At 35.1% G+C, this 19,696-nt stretch overlaps 1 protein-coding gene across 1 annotated transcript in view; it reads right to left on the bottom strand.

Annotated features, from left to right (window-relative positions):
* DPY19L2 (dpy-19 like 2) overlaps nucleotides 1–19,696 on the bottom strand; it is a 69,724-nt gene that overhangs the window by 26,628 nt on the left and 23,400 nt on the right. Inside the window, exons 6-11 of the mRNA XM_047763093.1 lie at nucleotides 19,581–19,674; nucleotides 18,023–18,080; nucleotides 16,501–16,592; nucleotides 13,558–13,657; nucleotides 5,937–6,014; nucleotides 5,074–5,160 (exon numbers count right to left, since the gene is read on the bottom strand). Of these exons, the coding sequence (XP_047619049.1) occupies nucleotides 5,074–5,160; nucleotides 5,937–6,014; nucleotides 13,558–13,657; nucleotides 16,501–16,592; nucleotides 18,023–18,080; nucleotides 19,581–19,674 (509 nt within the window). The remainder of the gene's footprint in view (nucleotides 1–5,073; nucleotides 5,161–5,936; nucleotides 6,015–13,557; nucleotides 13,658–16,500; nucleotides 16,593–18,022; nucleotides 18,081–19,580; nucleotides 19,675–19,696) is intronic.

The following is a 19,696-nucleotide window of genomic DNA, read 5'->3' as shown; positions in this document are numbered from 1 at the left end:
GGAGGGAGATGGTGTGTGGGAGGTATGTTCATGCGTGTGTCTATGTAAGCTCCCCAGCAAAATTAGTGGTCTAAATTACATGAAAACCCTTCCCCTCCAACTCCTAGACATTTTTAAATGTTTTTAAAAATGCCTAACTGAACTTATAAAAAAGAAAAGGAACTTTCCAGGTGCCAGAGAAGATGATTTTAAAAACTAAAATATTAATCAGCAGAGAACCTATGGCAGTTTTTAAGAAGATCTGTAGAACACAGTTAAAACCATGGACTTATGTTAAAAGGGATGGCAGCAGAAGAGGACTTGGGACTATGGAGGTAAAAAACTAGAATTGAGACTCATGCATACAGCTCGGGTCCTCAAAAACCATACCCTTAGTGTTATCAGCTGAATGTTTATGTATACCCTCACTATATCCATATGCTGAAACTCTAATCCTCAATGGGACATATTTAGAGGTGGCCCCTTTGTGGTTAGACCACGAGGGTGGGCCCTCATATCATATAATGTTTAAGAAGAGACATAAGAGAGATGATCCTTCTCTCCACCCTGTGAGGATAGAGGAAAGACATCTCTCTGCAAATCAAGAAGAGAACCCTTATCAAGAACTAAACCAGCTGACACCTTGATCTTGAACTTCCTAGCATCTAAAACTTTAAGAAATAGATTTCTATGTAAGCCACCGGGTTGGTATTTTTGTTATAGCAGCCCGAACTGACAAAGACATGCAGGAACTAGGAATACTCCTCTTACTATCTCTACAAGTTGGTAAGGTATTTATTTATTCCCAAGTTACTGTTGAAAGAAATAAGCTTCCAATGAGAAACTAAAATGTCAGGCCTGTATATTAAGATTTGGAGGAGAATTTTGCAGCATCTAGTTAGCCCAAGGTGAGCCAAGATTCCTGAACTTCCAACAATTGGAAAACAAAAATGTACCATGATTGCACACGGCAAAACTGTTTGTAAAGGGAAAATACAAGAAACCACTCAAATGCCCAGACACAAGACAGTGGTTGAATTATCTATGAAACGTGCAGAAGGGAATACTTACTATGAAATAATAAGAAAGAATGTAGATCTCCATGAATTGATATGCGGTTAAATACAAGCTAAGCTGTTAACAGACACCCAGGGTAGGTTGACAAATCAAAATGCAAAAGACTATAGTCTGCTACTTTCATGTAAGAAAGAGAAGATATAATAAAATACATATATAGGAGTTCCCGTCATGGTGTGGTGGAAACGAATCCAGCTAGAACCATGAGGTTGTGGGTTCGATCCCTGGCCTTGCTCAGTGGGTTAAGAATCCGGTATTGCCATGAGCTGTGGTGTAGGTTGCAGACGAGGCTCAGATCTGGTGTTGCTATGGCTCTGCCATAGGCCAGCAGCTGAAACTAATTAGACCCTTAACCTGGGAACTTCCATATGCCACAGGTGCAGCCCTAAAAAAAAGACAAAAAATAAAATAAAATAAAATAAAAAATACATATATAATATTTATTAGTGCAAAAAATAAAAAAGTCAACTAACTGGGTAAATCAGAAAACCAATGAGATATTTCATTTACAAGAAACAGATAGGACCAAGGTAAAAAGAAAGGTGGTGAGAAAGGGGTGGAAGAATGAGGAGTGATATTTTCTGAGTATAAGATTTGTATATTTCTTATTTTTAGAAACATGGTAGTATTTCATCACAAAAATAAATCAAGTAATTATAATTGATCAGGATGGAAATTCTGCTTCTGGTCAAATTGGCATAACAAGAACCACATTTACTCTCCCTTCTGAAACCACTAAACACAAGCAAAACAGATTTTTAAGAGACTGCTATGAACAATTAGATGCCCAAAAAAATTATATAATAAGGAAAAATGGATACATTCCTAGAAGCATATTATCTACCAACACAGAATCACGAAGAAACAAAACACTAAACACACCTATAACTAGTAAGGACGGTGAATCAGTGATCAAAAATCTCTCAACAGGAGTTCCCGTCGTGGTGCAGTGGTTAACAAATCTGACTAGGAACCATGAGGTTGTGGGTTTGATCCCTGGCCTTGCTCAGTGGGTTGGGGATCCGACATTGCTGTGGAGCTGCGGTGTAGGTTGCAGATGCGGCTCAGATCTGGCATTGCTGTGGCTGTGGAATAGGCCGGCAGCTGCAGCTCTGGTTTGACCCCTAGCCTGGGAACCTCCATATGCCGCAGGAGTGGCCCTAGAAAAGGCAAAAGGACAAAACAAAACAAAACGAAACTCTCAACAAAGAAAAACCAGGACCAGGTGGCTTTGCTGGTGAATTTCACCAAACATTTAAAGAATAATTAAAGTCAATAGTTCTCAAACTCTTTCAAAAAACTGAAGAGAAAGAAACTCTTCCAAACATATTTCATGAGACCAGCATGATTGTGATACCAAAGCCAGACTAGGACACCACAAGAAAACTAAACTACAGATCGATATCCCATATGAACACAGATGCAAAATCCTCATTAAAATACTATCAAACCAAACGTACCATCACATTAAAGGGATATAGAGCATAATCAAGTGAGTTTTTTCTTTGCATTGCCAGGATGGTTCAACATATGTAAATCAATTAATGTTGATAGACTATGTTAATAGAGTAAGGGATAAAAATCATAAGATCATTTCAATCTATACAGAAAAGAATTTGATAAAACTCAACCCCCTTTTATGATAAAAATCTCAACAAACTAAAAATAAAGGTAAATTATGTCAACATAATAAATACCACATTTGAAAAATCCTACAGCTAACTCATACTCAACAGTGAAAAACAGAACAGGGCAAGGGTGTCAACTCTCACCGTTTCTATTCAATATAGTACTGAAGTCCTAGCTTAAAAAATTTTTTAATTAAAATATAAATAAAAGGCATAAAAATTGAGAAGGAAAATGTAAAATTATCTCTGTTCACAGATGGCATGATCTTATTAAAGAAAACTCCAAAGATGCTACACACACACACACATACACACTGTTAGAACTAATAAACAAGTTCTGCAGAGTACTACAAACCCAACAAACGAAACTATGATGCATTTCTATACACAATGACCTATCCAAAAAGGAAATTAAGAAAACAATCCCATTTATAATAGCCTCAAAAAATAAAATATTGGAGTTCCCATCATGGTGCAGCAGAAACGAATATGAGTAGGAGCCATGAGGTTGAGGGTTCGATCCCTGGGCTCAGGGAGTTGAGGATCCAGTGTTGCTCTGAGCTGTGGTGTGGGTTGCAGACGCAGCTTGGATCTGGCATTGCTGTGGCTGTGGTGTTGGCCAGGAGCTGTAGCTCCAGTTAGACCCCTAGCCTGAGAACCTCCATGTTCTGAGGGTGAGGCCCTAAAATAGCAAAAAAAAAAAAAAAAAAAGGAAAAAAGGAAAAAAAATATTAAGGAAAACATAACCAAAGAGGTGAAAGACTTATGCTGAAAGAAATTAAAGAAGCCACACATGGAAAGGTGGTATTTGTCTTTCTCTGACTTATTTCACACAGCATTATGTCCACAAGGTCTATCCCTGTTATCATAAATGATAAGAAAATCACATATTTACCTTTAGCTACCATTGCCAGTGCCCTTCATTTGCATAGAGACAGACTGACATCTAATATTACATTCCTTCCACCTGAAGGACCTTCTTTAACACTTCTTTTAGTATAAATATGCTGATCATAAGGTCTTTATTTTGTCTTCATTTTTGAAATATATGTTTGCTGGGTATAGAACTGTAGATGGAATTTTTAAGTATTTTAAAGAATGGCTTGACTGTCTTGTTGCTTGCACTTTTTTTTCTTATGAAAAATCTGCTGACAACCCTACACTCTGTTCTTCCATATTTGATGTCTTATTTCTCTTGCTGCTCCTAAGATTTTCTCTTTATCACTGATCTTGAATAATTTGATTATGAAATGCCTTATTTATAGCTTTCTTTATGTTCTTGTATTTGAGATTCACTGAAATTCCTCATTTCTGAGATTATAATTTTCATTAAATTTGGAAAATTTTTGGTCTTCAGTTCCTCAAGTATTTTTCTACCTCCTCCCAACTCTCCTCATTTAGACATGAACCCTGCTTGTCCTATATGAACTGTACATTAGGGATTTGAATATCACCATTTCACAATCCCTCCTGGTTTAATGGATCTGGTACTAAGTATTGATGGCTACCATCATAAAAGCAGAGGCACCAGATAATGTGTCTCCCGACTAAAGAATAATACTATAGACTTGCCAAAGGGATTAAATCTGAACTTGTTCAAATTTTAGACCCAATTATTAATATATTATGAATATAGAAGACATAGGAAGATGTAAGGCTGCCTCATGAGGACTCACAGAGCAAAATCTAGACCACATGACCCATGATTTACTGAACCACCGCTACAAATACAACTCCAAATGAGTGTTATTCCATGAAAGTAAGGCACATAGGGAGACTATACATTTATTCTAACTATGTTGATTGCTGACAACAGTTTGGAACTCTTCTTTATAAACTACCTTCAGGGATTATTTCCCTATGGGTGCAAGAAAATTGGTCTTAGTACTTTACTGTCACAGCATATTTTGACCAAAATCTGTATTACCCAGCCCAGTCACCCACTTTATTCACAAGATTTTGGTCATTTTCACCCTTGAAAGATGAAGATTGCCACCTTAGAGGATACTCAAAAGAATGTGCCACGGTGTGTGAAGGCAGTTGAGAGGAGTTCCAAAAATGCTTTGGCAATGGCAGTGTCACTGTAATTAGTATTTGGCCTACTGAAGGAAATATCTAATTTTTATCATAAATTATTATTTATTTTAAAAATAAGTCTTATTACCTTATTTTTTAAAAAATATTTACTTGGGTATTGCATTAAAAAGGTAAACTTTCATTATATTATTTTTTAAGTATGAGATAATAATAATGCATTAAAGCATTATTTGTGAAAAAATTTATTGTGAGTAGCAATCCAGAAAGGGCTTTATTTAGTCTCCTAAACCTATCAGATGGGTAAATCTGCTATTTGATAGGTTAAAACTTCATGAGCTTAACAAATGCTTACCAATGTCATTAACAAAGATGAAGAATAATAAGAAGATAAATACATTGGATTTCCAAACATCAACACAAAACAAAGGAGAACTGAAATCTGAAAATTGAAGAGAAGAAATACATTTTATAGTTATTAGATAGATAGCATAATGCATATGTTATCTACAAGGATATAGTCATTTCAAATATAAACTTTATTTGCATAAATACAATTAATAAATAGATCTTGACCAAGGGATAATAGAATTTCAACACATTCATAGGTTCTAAGTATTTTCAACACCATAAATATTACATAGCAGAATTAAAATTTTTCTCTATTTACAACTTGGTACAAAGAAAACAGAAAAAAGCTATCTATCATTTCTATTGACTCAAAAGTGGAGTGATATAATAAGAAAAACTGAGTTATAAGTATTAGTTTTCTAATCTTATTTTTGTTCAACTACTTGAGGACTTTCATTACTAATGAAGCTTTATTTTATGTCCTTATCTAAATGATTTTTATTTTTTATTTTCTTAAGGGAGATGCATTTGGAAACTAAGACAAAAAATGATAATGCAAAAACATAAATTTTACAGAGTGTCATATTCATGAAAAGCATTAAGAATCTCAGGTCTCAGGGAGAAAAGGCAGTTTCAAAAGTAGCAACAACAATAATAAAGACTTTTTTTTAGTTTCAGAGAGTACAAAAACATCTACAGTCTAGTTGAAAGTATAATTTGCTATAATTTGGCATTCAGTTATCCTTCTAAATATTATCAATATCATATATATTAAATACTATTTCAGAGGAGGTATATAGTCATTTCTACTTTATAAACCCTGAAGTCTTATTTTAACATATGACTTATAAATATTAAAAAGGTTACCATGTTCATATAAATGATCTTCTGAAATTTGGTTGGCTCAATGTACCCCACAACATACATGGGAAATAATGAAGCTATCTGAAATAAAAATATTAAAAAAGCACAAGTTAAAAAATTGTAGAAAAGTACTTCACTATTCATGAGCAAAGTAAATCTAATAGGAGAGTTATATATTCAATAATGATAGCCAAAGTAATGTGAACCAACCTTCTCACTGAGAACTAGAAGAGCTAGAAAAAGTACTAAAAATACCTGCATGAGAGCCACAGATAACTAATAAGGCAAAAAAGAATGAGGAAGTTAAGACCACAGAAAGATGGACATCTACAGAGATGAGCACGACATTTTGAGTCACTTTTCTCCCAGAGGCATCTGCCAATTCTCATAGAAGCATTTGCCTGCAAGCTGAGAGGCAGCTGAGAGATTTCCACACGCTCAGCAGTCAGGGAACCCTGAGAATGAGATCTCTGCTAAGTATGCAAGCTTTGGTTTGGGCCTTCAAAGGATTATACTATAAGAGAGAATCAGAAATCAAAGCAACCCTCCTAAATACTGATGTGTACCTTTGAATCATCTCATTCTCTGATTACATGAGAGTGATTAAAGATTGTTAGCTCCTAAGAAATAGCAACAACAACAACAACAAAAAAGACAAAAGACAAAAAAAAAAAAGGGAGTTCCCGTCGTGGCCCAGTGGTTAACTAATCCGACTAGGAACCATGAGGTTGCGGGTTCAGTCCCTGCCCTTGCTCAGTGGGTTAACGATCCGGCGTTGCCGTGAGCTGTGGTGTAGGTTGCTGATGCGGCTCGGATCCCGCGTTGCTGTGGCTCTGGCGTAGGCCGGTGGCTACAGCTCTGAATCGACCCCTAGCCTGGGAACCTTCATATGCCGCGGGAGCGGCCCAAGAAATAGCAACAACAACAACCAAAAAAAAGACAAAAGACAAAAAAAAAAAGATTGTTAGTTCCTATATTTGCTGCTGGGAGCAAATGTGATTTTCTCTAGAAGTTGTTAATATCATCTTAGTCTCAAATTAACTCTACAGTTGTTCATGCACAATTGTCTAATACCACATCAAAACTAATCATATGAAGGAGGAGATAAAATATTATCATGAAGACAACAGAAACAGATCTAGGAAGAAACTAAATCCAGTTCAGAAGTCAACAAACTTTTTATGTGAAAAGTCAGACAGTAAAAATGTTATGATTTGTGAGCCACATACAGTCTCTATTGTATATTCTTCTTCTTCTGTATTTTTAAAACAACACTGTAAAAATGTAAAAAATCAGGAGTTCCCATCGTGGTGCAGTGGTTAATGAATCTGACTAGGAAACATGAGGTTGTGGGTTCGATCCCTGGCCTTGCTCAGGGGGTTAAGGATCCGGCCTTGCTGTGAGCTGTGGTGTAGGTCACAGACTCTGCTCGGATCCCGTGTTGCTGTGGCTGTGCATAGGCTGGCCGCTACAGCTCCGATTAGACCCCTAGCCTTGGAACCTCCATATGCTGCAGAAGTGGCCCTAGAAAAGGCAAAAAGACAAAAAAAAAATTGGAGTTCCTGTCGTGGCGCAGTGGTTAACGAATCCGACTAGGAACCATGAGGTTGTGGGTTCGATCCTTGCCCTTGCTCAGTGGGTTAAAGATCTGGCGTTGCTGTGAGCTGTGGTGTAGGTTGCAGACATGGCTCGGATCCTGCGTTGCTGTGGCTCGGGCGTAGGCTGGCGACTACAGCTCCGATTAGACCCCTAGCCTGGGAACCTCCATATGCTGCGGGAGCGGCCCAAGAAATGGCAAAAAGACAAAAAAAAAAAAAAGTAAAAAATTGTCTTGGCCCACAAACCACTCAAAATCATGTCTGGCATCATCAGTCATAGACTTTATGACATAAAGTGCTTTTTTTGTTTTGACATAAGCACAGAAAATTCTAGGAGGGTATTACTGAAAGCCATAAAAATAACCAAATTTAAAATGTACAACTAAATATTACAATAATCAATAATAAGAAGTCAAAGATGGGTTTTAAAGCAGGTTAAATGCACGCAAATGAAGAAGTGATAAGTTGGAAGGTAGGTCAGTAGAAACTATCAAATGACAAAGCCATGAACAAAAATGAAGGAACATAAGATATGTGGAGCATTTGCTTTCTGCTGTCTCTTGTTGAGTCTAGCTCATTTAATAAAATAGTTATGGTTTTTAAAAGGAAGTTCATAATTCACTTTGTGAGGAAAGTTAATCTTGACACTAATTATGAAAAAGGTATCATACAGAATCTTATAGAGAAAAGCAATTAGGTAATAGAATAGACTCAATTATAGTTTTACAGAAGGTAAAGAAGAATTCTTCAAACACATATTTCTTTTATTAATGCTGAATGAAAGCTGAAGCATTTTAGCAAGGAAATAACACAGCCAAGTGTATGGCCTTCAATACAGAAGAATTCAAAGACCCTAGACATGTAACAAAAAGAAACTGGAAAGTGTTAGTGCTCTACAGTTGGGCAGACTTGATTTTAACTTAATACTTGAGCTTCAGTTATATTCACCTGTAAATTGTAAGTTAATACTACTCATCTCTCTGGACCCCTTGAGCATTAAATGAAATAAACTGTAATACAGTTTGGCATATGTTAGTCTCCCTTTCCTACCTCCCACAGAGCAGTATCGTTAGGATATTCAGATCTATATCGCCCTTCTTAACATCACATTTATGCTTGGCTTAAAAAAAAATACATCACAGGTAAAAATTCTGCTTAATTGCTGAAATGTTGCTATTTGAATCACTAGTTAAAAAGAGAGCCCTGTCCTTTAGATATGAGCAACAAAGTCAACACTCTGCTGAGACAATGTAGAAAACTGACTTCTAGTCTTGCCTCCAAACGAAGATGTCATCAGACTTCTGCAGATACTAGCCTCAAGATAAGTAGGTCTGAGGGTAGATCAAAATTTGTTTTCAGGAAACAATAGAGAGTTTCAAATCTGTTTAAATGCTTGGACCAATTTTGTTTCTGAAATCAGAGATGAGTGCAGACATTTTAAACAAAATGGGATAAAACCATAAAACACTTCTGTGAGTTAATTATTGATTCCCTGTTATCTAGTTTATATATCTAGAATTTAAACTATATTTTAATCATTGTGGTCACAATACACACTATCAAACTAATAGGTAGAAATCAACTTATAGAATGAGACAGTTCAATAACAAGATGTCAGATAAAGCTTTAGGGAAGAGAAGCTGACATTTATATAGTAAGAGTAACTGCTTCTATGTCTAATGGAAGAAACATCAACTCCCCTTGGAAAAAAACATTTTGGTGACCTCTTAGTTTCATCTAATCAAAGGCAAGTCACTCACTCTACTTGCACAAAAAGTTTATCTGACTTGACAAAAATTGTCCTTTCTCACTCTCATGGTGTGTGTTAAATTTGATGTTCAGTAAGGACAAAGGAATTGGAAAAATTTTCACAGGGAACCAGGGATCTCCTGGGGGAAAACCTTTCTGAGATTCACCAGTATTTGGACATCTCCAAAAAACTAATATAATCCTGATTTGACAAGACAGAACCCTAAGGAACTTGAAGAACACAGTGTGTAGGTAAAAGAACCTTGAACTTGTAAGCTCACTCAATACCAGAAATGTAGAGTCTTTTCTTAGAGGAAGGCTAATTCTGCAGATAGCATTTAGCTAATGCCAGAATTCCTTGAGCTATTACCGCAGGCACGCCATGAAACATTTACATGAAAGAGAATGGTGCCCCTCATGAACGAAAGCAGAGTCTAGGTCAGTTTTAGTGAGAAGCACTCAGCACTTATGACTGTTAGAAGTTTTCTGTCTTTGAGAATGTAAATTTGAGTTGTTGATGTCAATGCCAATCAGGGGAGTCCTTACACTTGAAAAGAGTGGGAGAAGAGGGCACAAAGTTTATTTAAAGAACTAATAGAAATTCCCATTGTGGCTCAGCAGGTTAAGAATCTGACTAGTATCCATGAGGATGAGGGTTTGATCCCTGGCCTCAGTCAGTGGGTTAAAGATCTGGCATTGCTGCAAGTTGAGGAGGCATAGGTCACAAATGTGGCTCAGATCTTTGACCCCCTAGCCCAGGAACTTCCGTATGCCGCAGGTGCAGCCAAAGGGAAAAAAAAAGACACTGGAGATGAACTTGCAATTAAGAGAACAACAACTTAAAAACAATCTCATATACATATAGACTCTTACATCAAAACTTCAGAATAACTGCAAACCAAAAATCTATAATTGATACACAAACAAGGAATCTCTGGAGAAGAAATATATCTCATAGTAAATAAGTGCATAATCCACCATGAAGAGGGTCATTTGACATCATTCTTGCAATGCTGAAGTCTTCTTACATCTGATTCTGATTTCCTCTCCATCAAAGAATTTATGATAATTATAACTAAATAATGCAACTGTACAATTAAATAATACAGTTCTACAACTGTATTATTAATAACCAATTCTCTCCATGGTAAAGCATTAAGGTCTATAATGTCTTGTTTATCACACCTAGAATGGTGTAATGCCTATATTGAAGAATCAATAAGATGTAACAAACTGTGAGGACATATTTATATAGTTACGCTGTTTTTTAACCAATTTATGCATTTTATATTTTACTTATTTTCAGAGGGTGTATTATTTTTGTTATTCTTACCAGTTAAGTTATTCTTTTTACTATGCTATATAAAATATTTAATGGTATATAAGGCTTTCTCCTTTATAAATTTTAGTTGCATAATATACACAATTTTAATATAATGCTAATTTTTAAAGAAAAATTGAAATGTAATAGATAATACTAAATAGTAAAGATGAAAGCCATACAAAATGGGATAAAGTATAGAATAAATTTCCTATTTGTCTCAGCTTATTTTCCATTCCACTTCTTCAGAGGGAGTCACTTAATCTGTTTCTTAAGATCCATGATATAATAATCTGTGTGAATGTAATTGTGTTTAAATATATGTATTTTATTCTGTAAATAAATAAATAAATGTTATTAGACAAAAAGAAAAAAAAAAGAAATAATAGCTGAGGATTTCCAAACCTGAGGAGACATTAGGGCATCCAAGTCCCCAAAGCTAATAAATCACCCCACTATTGCCATTGAAAAAGACCTTCCCTAAGAGACACTATAATGAACTCATCAAAAATAAAAAACAGAATCCTAAAAGCAGCCAAAAAGAAAAAAGATTGTGACAAATAAGGAACCCCATTACATTATCAGCTATAGTAATTGAAACAGTATGGCACAGGCAAAAGACTGATATATACTCCAATGGAACAGACTGAGTGCCCAGAAATAAACCCAGGCATATATAGTCAACTAATATTTGAAAGGAAGCCAGGAATATTTGGGAGGGGGGGGAATACTGTCTTCAATAAATGGTGCCAGGAAAACTGGATATTCACATGAAATTGGGCCTCTATCCTACCCCACTAACAAAAATTAACTTAATGGACTAAAGACTTAAATATAAGACCTGATACCGTAAAATTCTAGAAGAAAAACCAAAGGAATAAACTCCTTGACAAGAGCCTTGACAATGATTTTTTGGATTGTGACACCCAAAGCACAAGAAACAAAAGCAAAATTCAACAAATGAGACTATATCAAACTAAAAAACTTCTTCACAGGAAAAGAAACATTCGACAAAATGAAAAGCAACCCATGGAAACGGAGAAAATACGTGCAGACCATATACTAGTATATGGCTTGGATCTGGTGTTGCTGTGGTGCGGCCGGGAACCTCCATATGCCTCAAGCGTGGCCCTAAACAAACAAACAAACAAACAAAAAACACACAAGAAATAACAAGTGCTGGCAAGGATATGGAAGAACAGGAACCCCTTGTGCACTCTTGGTGGAAATGTAAATTGATGGAGCCACAGAGGAAAACAGTATGGAGGTTCCTCAAAAAATTTAAAGTAGAACTACCATATGATCCAGCAATCCCACTTCTGGGTATATACCCAAATGAAATGAAAACAGAGTGTCAAAGAAATTATCTGCATTTCCATGTTTACTGCAGCATTATTCACAATAGCCAAGGTATACAAACACTTATCTGTCAACAGATGAATGGATAAAGAAGATGTGCTACATATGCATACTGAGTATATTCAGCCATGAGAAAGAAGGAAATCCTGCCATAGGACATAAATGGACCTTAATGGCATTATATTGAGACATAAACCAGAAAGAGCACGACAAATATCTTACTGTATCACTTGTATGTGGAATCTAAAAAAGCCAAACTTTTAGAAACAGAATTGAATGGTGGCTACGAGGTCTGAGGAGTGGGGGAAATAGGAAGATATTGTAGGAAGATATTGGACAAAGGGGACAGACTTGCTACTAGAAGATGAATAAGTTCTGGAGATCTAACACACAGCACAGTGATTGTAGTCAATACCGTATTATATAATTCAAAGTTGCTAAGGAATTAGATCTTAAACTTTCTCACCACAAAAATGAAATAATGATTATGTGTCTGGAAAGCACTATGGGGGTAATCAAGTGGTAATCATATTGCAATACAATCATATATCCAATCAACACGTAAACCTTAAGCTTATATGTTACATGTCAATTCTATCTAAATTAAAAAAAGAAAAATAACTAAAAATCCAGTAAATCTTTTGAAAGGACAGAAAATCATTAAGGCAATATCGAAATTACCCAAGGAACTACTTAAACAGTTTCATCAATACCACTAAATTAATACATTTGCTTGCAAGGAAATGATGCAAGAAATTTCCTCTGCTATGTTGGTATATGCAAATAATGAAAATCATAGAAATTCTGTGTTGGTTATAGACCAAATATAAGGAAGTAAAGCAGAGGGAATACTATAAATATGCTTTAAACACACAGCACCAATTAATAATTTCATTCTTTGTAGACAACTGGCAGCTTGAGGACTCTTGGTAGAATTTCTCATTGCCAATAAAGAACATTATTACACACTATCAGTGTTTGTCAGTTAGGTGGAAAGGTGTTCTAATGAAAAATAATAGCAGGAAATTTCATCAAAATTGACCTTTTACTCTCTGCTTCACCAGGTCATTTTCTTGCCAGTAGTTACTTGTTTGTGGAAACAGGATCTGGCTTCAATCCAATCAAATAATATCATGATTAAAGCTATAAGAAATGGTGTCTAGAACGATTGTGTACTCCAGACAAAACAGCCAACATTTAGCTGGATTAGAAGCAGAAATCCCTTACCATGAAAAGTCAAACTGGCCCTTACCATGTTGTGCAGTCTGGCACCCAAAATGATTCCTTAAGCAAATGAAAATCTACAGGCATATTTATGAAGATCATCTCAAATACGAACACGAAAAATTATTAATTAAAGTAAGAGGAAAAAGCCTATTTATTGCATGTTGACCTTTAATATCTGCTTAACTAACCAACTCATTAACAGAAGGTAGAGTTAAATGCTTTTAAAAAAAAACTCATATAGATAGACTTTGAAATTATTCCATATTTGAAAAAATCTATTAGGGCACAAATACAATCGCATTTTAAAATTTCCATGGAAACAAGCAAGTACATCTTACGTTCAACTTAAATTAGTTTAAAATCATCTTACCTGTGTAAAAAGTATAAACTGAGCAAATTGCCAGGGAAGCATAAAAGCAACATTGGAAAGGCACAGTCCAACAAAATGTTTTTTACTATTGTTCGAGGTCCTTAATGGAGAGAATTGACACCAGTAAGTTCTACTATAAAAGTAACCTATCATTAAACAGAAAGACTAATTGCAAAATGTTAAAATCTAATGATCCCCTTACCTTAGATTTAAGACAACAAAATACAGTTAATTTTTAAAAGCTCATTTAAAAAAAAAACATAAAATATTTGGATTATAAAAATGCTTATCATAGAACAATCAAAATTAGAGCTTTAAATAAAATACTGTATCTAGTTTATCAGAAAGTATTTTAAACACAGGGAATTACAGTCATTATCTTATAATAACTTTAACAGAGTATAATATGTAAAAATAATGAATCACTATTCTGTACACCTGAAACTAACATAATATGGTAAATCAACTATATTAAAAGTTTATTTTTCTCTAACGATGCATAGGATTAAAAATTTAATACTCCAGCAAGAAGGTCATAAAGTACAATGTGACATGATCTTGCATACCTCCAGATATTTACACTTTTACATTTCAAAAAGCAATTAAGAAAATCCTAAGTGCTGGCGAAATAATAAACTAACAACTATGAGAAAAATTTAAAGAAAGAGATTTTGTGTTGTGTTTTTCTTTTTTCTTTTTTTTCCCCTTTTAGGGCTGCACCTGCGGCATATGGACATTCCCAGGCTAAGGGTCAAATCGGAACTACAGCTGTCAGACTATACCACAGCCACAGCCATGTGAGATCCGAGCCTCAGCTGTGATCTACACCACAGCTCACTGAAATGCCTGATCCCCGACCCACTGAGCGAGGCCAGAGATCGAACCAGCATCCTCATGGATACTAGTAGGGTCTGTTTCCACTGCTCCACAATGGGAACTCCTGAATATTGAAGTTTAAATTGTGACACTTCCTGTCATGCTTCAGCAGTTAGTGAACCTGACTGGCATCCACAGGGACGTTGGTTCAATCCCTGGCCATGCTCAGTGGGTTGAAGATCCAGCGTTGTTGTGAGCTGTGGTGTAGATTGCAGACGTGGCTGGGTGTAGGCTGGCAGCTGTGGCTCTGATTTGACTCCTAGCCTGGGAACCCCCATATGCCTCGGGTGCGGCCCTAAAAAGACAAAAGACTAAATAAATAAATAAATTGCCCCTTCTGTAATTGTAAAATATATCAGTAACCAATACCTTTTACCACATAAGATTTTAGTATCTTTTAGAATATGAAAAGAAATGCAAACATTTTGTGTAAACTATAAAATTGTAACTTCTTTTTATAAAAGTTGTATTAGACTGTAATCAATCCTTGTACTATGGTATATAAATTTTCAAAAGTGAAATTTTTAATGTTTATATTGTTTAATAATATTATCACAAAATATATTAAGTACTCAGTCATATTATATTTGTAAAATATAAATTACTTTTGACTAAGGTATGGAGTATAACACATGTACTCAGGGATATAATCCTAAATATTCCAGTTAATATGTTCCATTTTCTGAAACCCCTTATCGGTCAGGCTAATGTTACTTCAACAAATTTAAAAAATGGAAAAAAAAAAAACATCTTTCTAGGAGTTTAACCAGGAATAAGTAGGGATAAACGGGCAGCTTCCTCCTCCATACTCTTTGAGAGAAGGTAATACGTACAGCAAAGATACAGAAATCTGGATAAGGAGCAGATTCCCAACTCCAAATTCCATCTAAAAATAAACTTTCGTATAGGTAACAAACCAGAAGTTAGTCTGCACCTTTGCTGAGGTTGTAGCCACCCCAGTATGCCTCTATTTACCTTCCTTAAGCTAACAAAGAAGGACCTTAAATGTCTACATGGCAGTGTTGATAAGTGGTTAAAGAGATAAATGCACAGTTTCCAGCAGCATTTTATTATATTAAATGTATGTTTAGATATTTGTGTATGTGTGATTTGTTAACAAATTTACCGTTTACGCAAAGGAAAAAAGACATACAAAAATGATCTTAATGTAAGTAGAATTGATAGGTACTAGTGATAGAAGTATGAAGTTCTCTGGGAGTGATAGTAATCATTACCTTATTCAGTGAGAGATCCCATCAACATTCTATGAAACTCATCTCTACTGTGAAGCTACAGTATTCAACTATTTATATTTTTTGTTGTCATTTCTCAGGCTTTTTAAATTTTTGAAGTGCTTATACAATTAATCCCCACAACAAAAAAGATATGTCCAGGAAAAACAGTTGTGATGAAACTTTGGTTGAACTTCTAAAAACAACAGTAGTTCAGAAATACTTGTAAACATATGACTATAGATGCTCTTATCTAACCTAGCGTTTCTCCAATTCATTTGTGCATAGAACACTTTTTTCATGCTCCATCAAAATCACAGATTGGAAAACAATGAGTCAGAGTCCATAAGCATTGAGGGGAAAAAAGTAATAGTTTCTCAAAAACCTCTGAATCTTTTTACCAAGTATTTATGAACACATACCTATTGATTAATTAAAACATAATGTAATTATCTAAAGCCTGTAGTTTAGGCTCTTAAATGGAAAGAAACTTTTATATAGTAATTTTTTTGGCCCCCCAAGGCATAGTCCTGGCCAGGAATCAGATATGATCCAATCAGTTGCAGCTGAAGCAACACCAGATCCTTGGACCCACTGTGCTGGCCTGGGATCCAGCCTTCGTCCCAGCACTTAGGAGACACCACAAATCCTGTTGTACCAAAGCAGGACTCTCTACAGAGTAATTTCAGATTGTTTTTTTTAGCCAGATTCACAACTTACTTTTGAAGTAATTTTTAAAAACAGAGTCTGAATTTAGTAATTATAACTTAATAAGTTGAAGTATATTTTAAGAAACTTAAAAGTTTTCTATATTTATTTTATAAATAAAAATTACCTGAGAATCAAAGTTAGGATGTACATCTGAAGCACAAGAAATGGATATGAAAAACTTTCCCGGAGAGGCGGTGTCCACATCACCCGAGTGGCCTGAAATCAATACAGTGCTTACTTCACTTTATGTTACATTGTGATAAACATCATTAATTTAAAAAATCATGGGTGTTATGGTTTTAATAATGTTAATACTAGACTCATTTATTTCTGAATGCCTGATATAACTCCTCAGTTTTTGGAGTTCTCTTAATAACACACATAACCATTAGGTAGAGAGCTATTCAGTGGCAAATCCAAAAACAAGTGAAAGTTATATCATGGCAAACATAAGGACACCCAAAGGACAAACAAGATGATAGAAACAGGAGTAGTAAGGATTCTGGGGAAGACGAACTAGATCCACATTCCAGCTCTGCAGTGATGACTGTGGCATAATCCCAGGGCTTTGGGAAAAATAGCTAAACTGTCACCTAGGGCATTCACACACACTAAGAGAGTTTACATATGACAAGTTTAATGAGGACAGACACACATTACAAGTGATTAAGATCATCTCTGAATTTGTGAAATATACCTGCAAAATTTCTAAAAATAATTAGAAGTATTTAAGAATCACTAATATGATGCATATAATGAAAGTATTAATTAAATTTTCATATAGACTTTAAAACTAATTATTCCTAAGACATATAGGTGAGAACATTACAGAATTTTATATCAAGAGTTCTGAAATTTTAGAAAAAATCGAAACTCTTACAACCTTGCAAGAGTATTAAAATTGATTGCTCTTCTTCCAGGAAACCAAAATTATAAACCTTTGAATTCAGCATGTTGTGTTATTGAAAGGGCAGCATGATGTAATAGAAAGACGTGAGGCTTTAGAGCCAGTCAGATGTAGAATAGGGAAGCCAATTTCATCATGGACTGAATGCAGAATCTTCAATAAGGAACTTGCGCTCTACAAATTTCAATTTCATATCTTCTACTGTGAGGATAACAACTACTTTCCAAAAAGTTTGGTAGAAGTAAATGAGATAATGTATATAAAGTGCCTTAACTTGACAAGTACGGTATTTCCTTTTCCTACAAAATATATGTACTATATACATATGCTAAAAACCAGGCAAGACATTTCATATCATAAATTCTAATTATTCTATAAAAATGTGGATTAACATGATTAAAACGACAACTTACAAGTTTCTTTAAAACATGAGTTCCTAAGTAATACGCAACTGAATATTATTTTGATGAATAAATTTGTTACTATGCCACCCTTTCTTTTTTTAAAATTATTTTCCATCTCTCACTGTGGCACAAAGAGTTATGGATCTGGTGGTGTCTCTGCTGTAGCATGGGTTTGATCCCCAACTTAGCACAATGGGTTAAGGATCCAGTATTGCCACAGCTGTGGTGTAGGTCACAGCTACAGCTTAGATTTGATCTCTGGCCTGAGAACTTCCATATGCCACAGGTGCAGCCAAAAAAGAAAAAAATATATATATATTTTTTAGAAAACAAACCTCTCCATGGTTGAAAAAGTAGCATAATACTGTAATTAGACCTCCAAGTTGAGTCCCACTGTGAAGAAAAAGTGTACAGTCAAAATTCATGTAAAATATAGTATTTCACAAAATTATCTTGGATTTTAAAATGTCATAGTACTAAACCCTATGAAATAGTAGTGAAAATTTCAAAAGTACCCATGTAGTTGACATTTTTTCTTGACTGTACAAGCAAAGAAAACACACATATAAAATAATCTTTTTTATAATTTATATTTAAAATATTTTCTAAATTAAATATTAGATGAGGACATAAAATAATTTATAACAAGCCAGTGCTCCGGCGTCTATACTGCATTCTTTGAATATTCTAAGTGGAAGCAAATTTTTGTCATTCTGAATTGGATTTATGTGCTCAGAAAAATGTACTCTGTTGAGAGAAACAGTAAATCTGACAAAAGTCACTTAAATAATATGGATGTTTACTATATCATTCAACAAGAAAATAAAAGATAAGTGTTGGCATTGGTTTAGAAGCAGAAATATGTTAGGGCAGACATATGTGCTATGTTTATGGCTTTTCCCCTCGTGATCACAAAATGACTGCAGCTCCAGGTATCACATTCAGGTAAAAGTAGGAAGAAGGAGAAAAGGGGCAGCTGAATCTAACTTTTTGTTAGAAAGGCAAGTGCTTTCCTGAGTGTAACCAAGTCTGATTTCACCCTATTTTTCACTAGAAAAGCTAACTCCTATGGCTCTCCTAATGTGCCATGAAGAGTGGGAAGCAGAATACAGTATTTTCATAGTTAACTTCAACCTACCACTTGAAACTGGGTACCCTGCTACTCCAAACAAAATTGTGGTGCTATTATCAAGAAAGAAGGCTATCAAATGTGTCTGCTATAAGTGATATACATTTTCTTTTACTGCTTTCTTAATTTCACATGTACAGAGATTAAAATTGCAAATAATCTGCTACTAGTGCCAACTGATGATCCCCTCTAATGTAATAAAGATTTCATATAAGATCTAGAGTTATTTTCATTAGAATCTTTGTTAAAGAATATTAATTGGCTTAAAAATATCAACACAAGTATAAAAGTGAAGACTTTAAGATACTATTTTAGTGACAGTTCTAGTTTTTCATTGCTTGATATTTGGCTAAGCTTCTGAAAAAATTAAATCTATAGGAGTTCCTGTCATGGCTCAGTGGGTTGAGAACCTGACTAGTATCCATGAGAATGTGGGTTCAACCCCTGGCCTCACTCAGTGGTTAAAGATGCAGTGTTGCCGCAAGCTGTGGCAGAGGTTGCAGATGCAGCTTGGATCCTGTGTTGTTGTGGCTGTGGCCTAAGCCAACAGCTGCAGCTCTGATTCAACCCCTAGCCTGGGAACTCCCATATGCTACAGGTGCAGCACTCTCCCCTCCCCCGAAAAAAAAAAAAAGAAATAAACAAATAAAACCTACAGTTTCCTACTGTTAATTAATCACATTATTTCTCCTTTTTGATTCACTCAATAAATGTCAGAAAGTCTTTATAATCCCACTGAAAGATCTTTTATATAGGAGGCTTACCTCAGGTATGCACCATACACGAAGAACAATCCCATCATCATTCCATTTAAAACAAAGATTACACCAACATAAAAGCAAGCTGGGTCTCCCAATCCTTTAAAAAGACACAGATTATT

The sequence above is a fragment of the Phacochoerus africanus genome, chromosome 16 (genome assembly GCF_016906955.1).
Source record: "Phacochoerus africanus isolate WHEZ1 chromosome 16, ROS_Pafr_v1, whole genome shotgun sequence".
NCBI lineage: Eukaryota > Metazoa > Chordata > Mammalia > Artiodactyla > Suidae > Phacochoerus > Phacochoerus africanus.
This window is presented reverse-complemented; position numbering and strand designations above follow the sequence as displayed.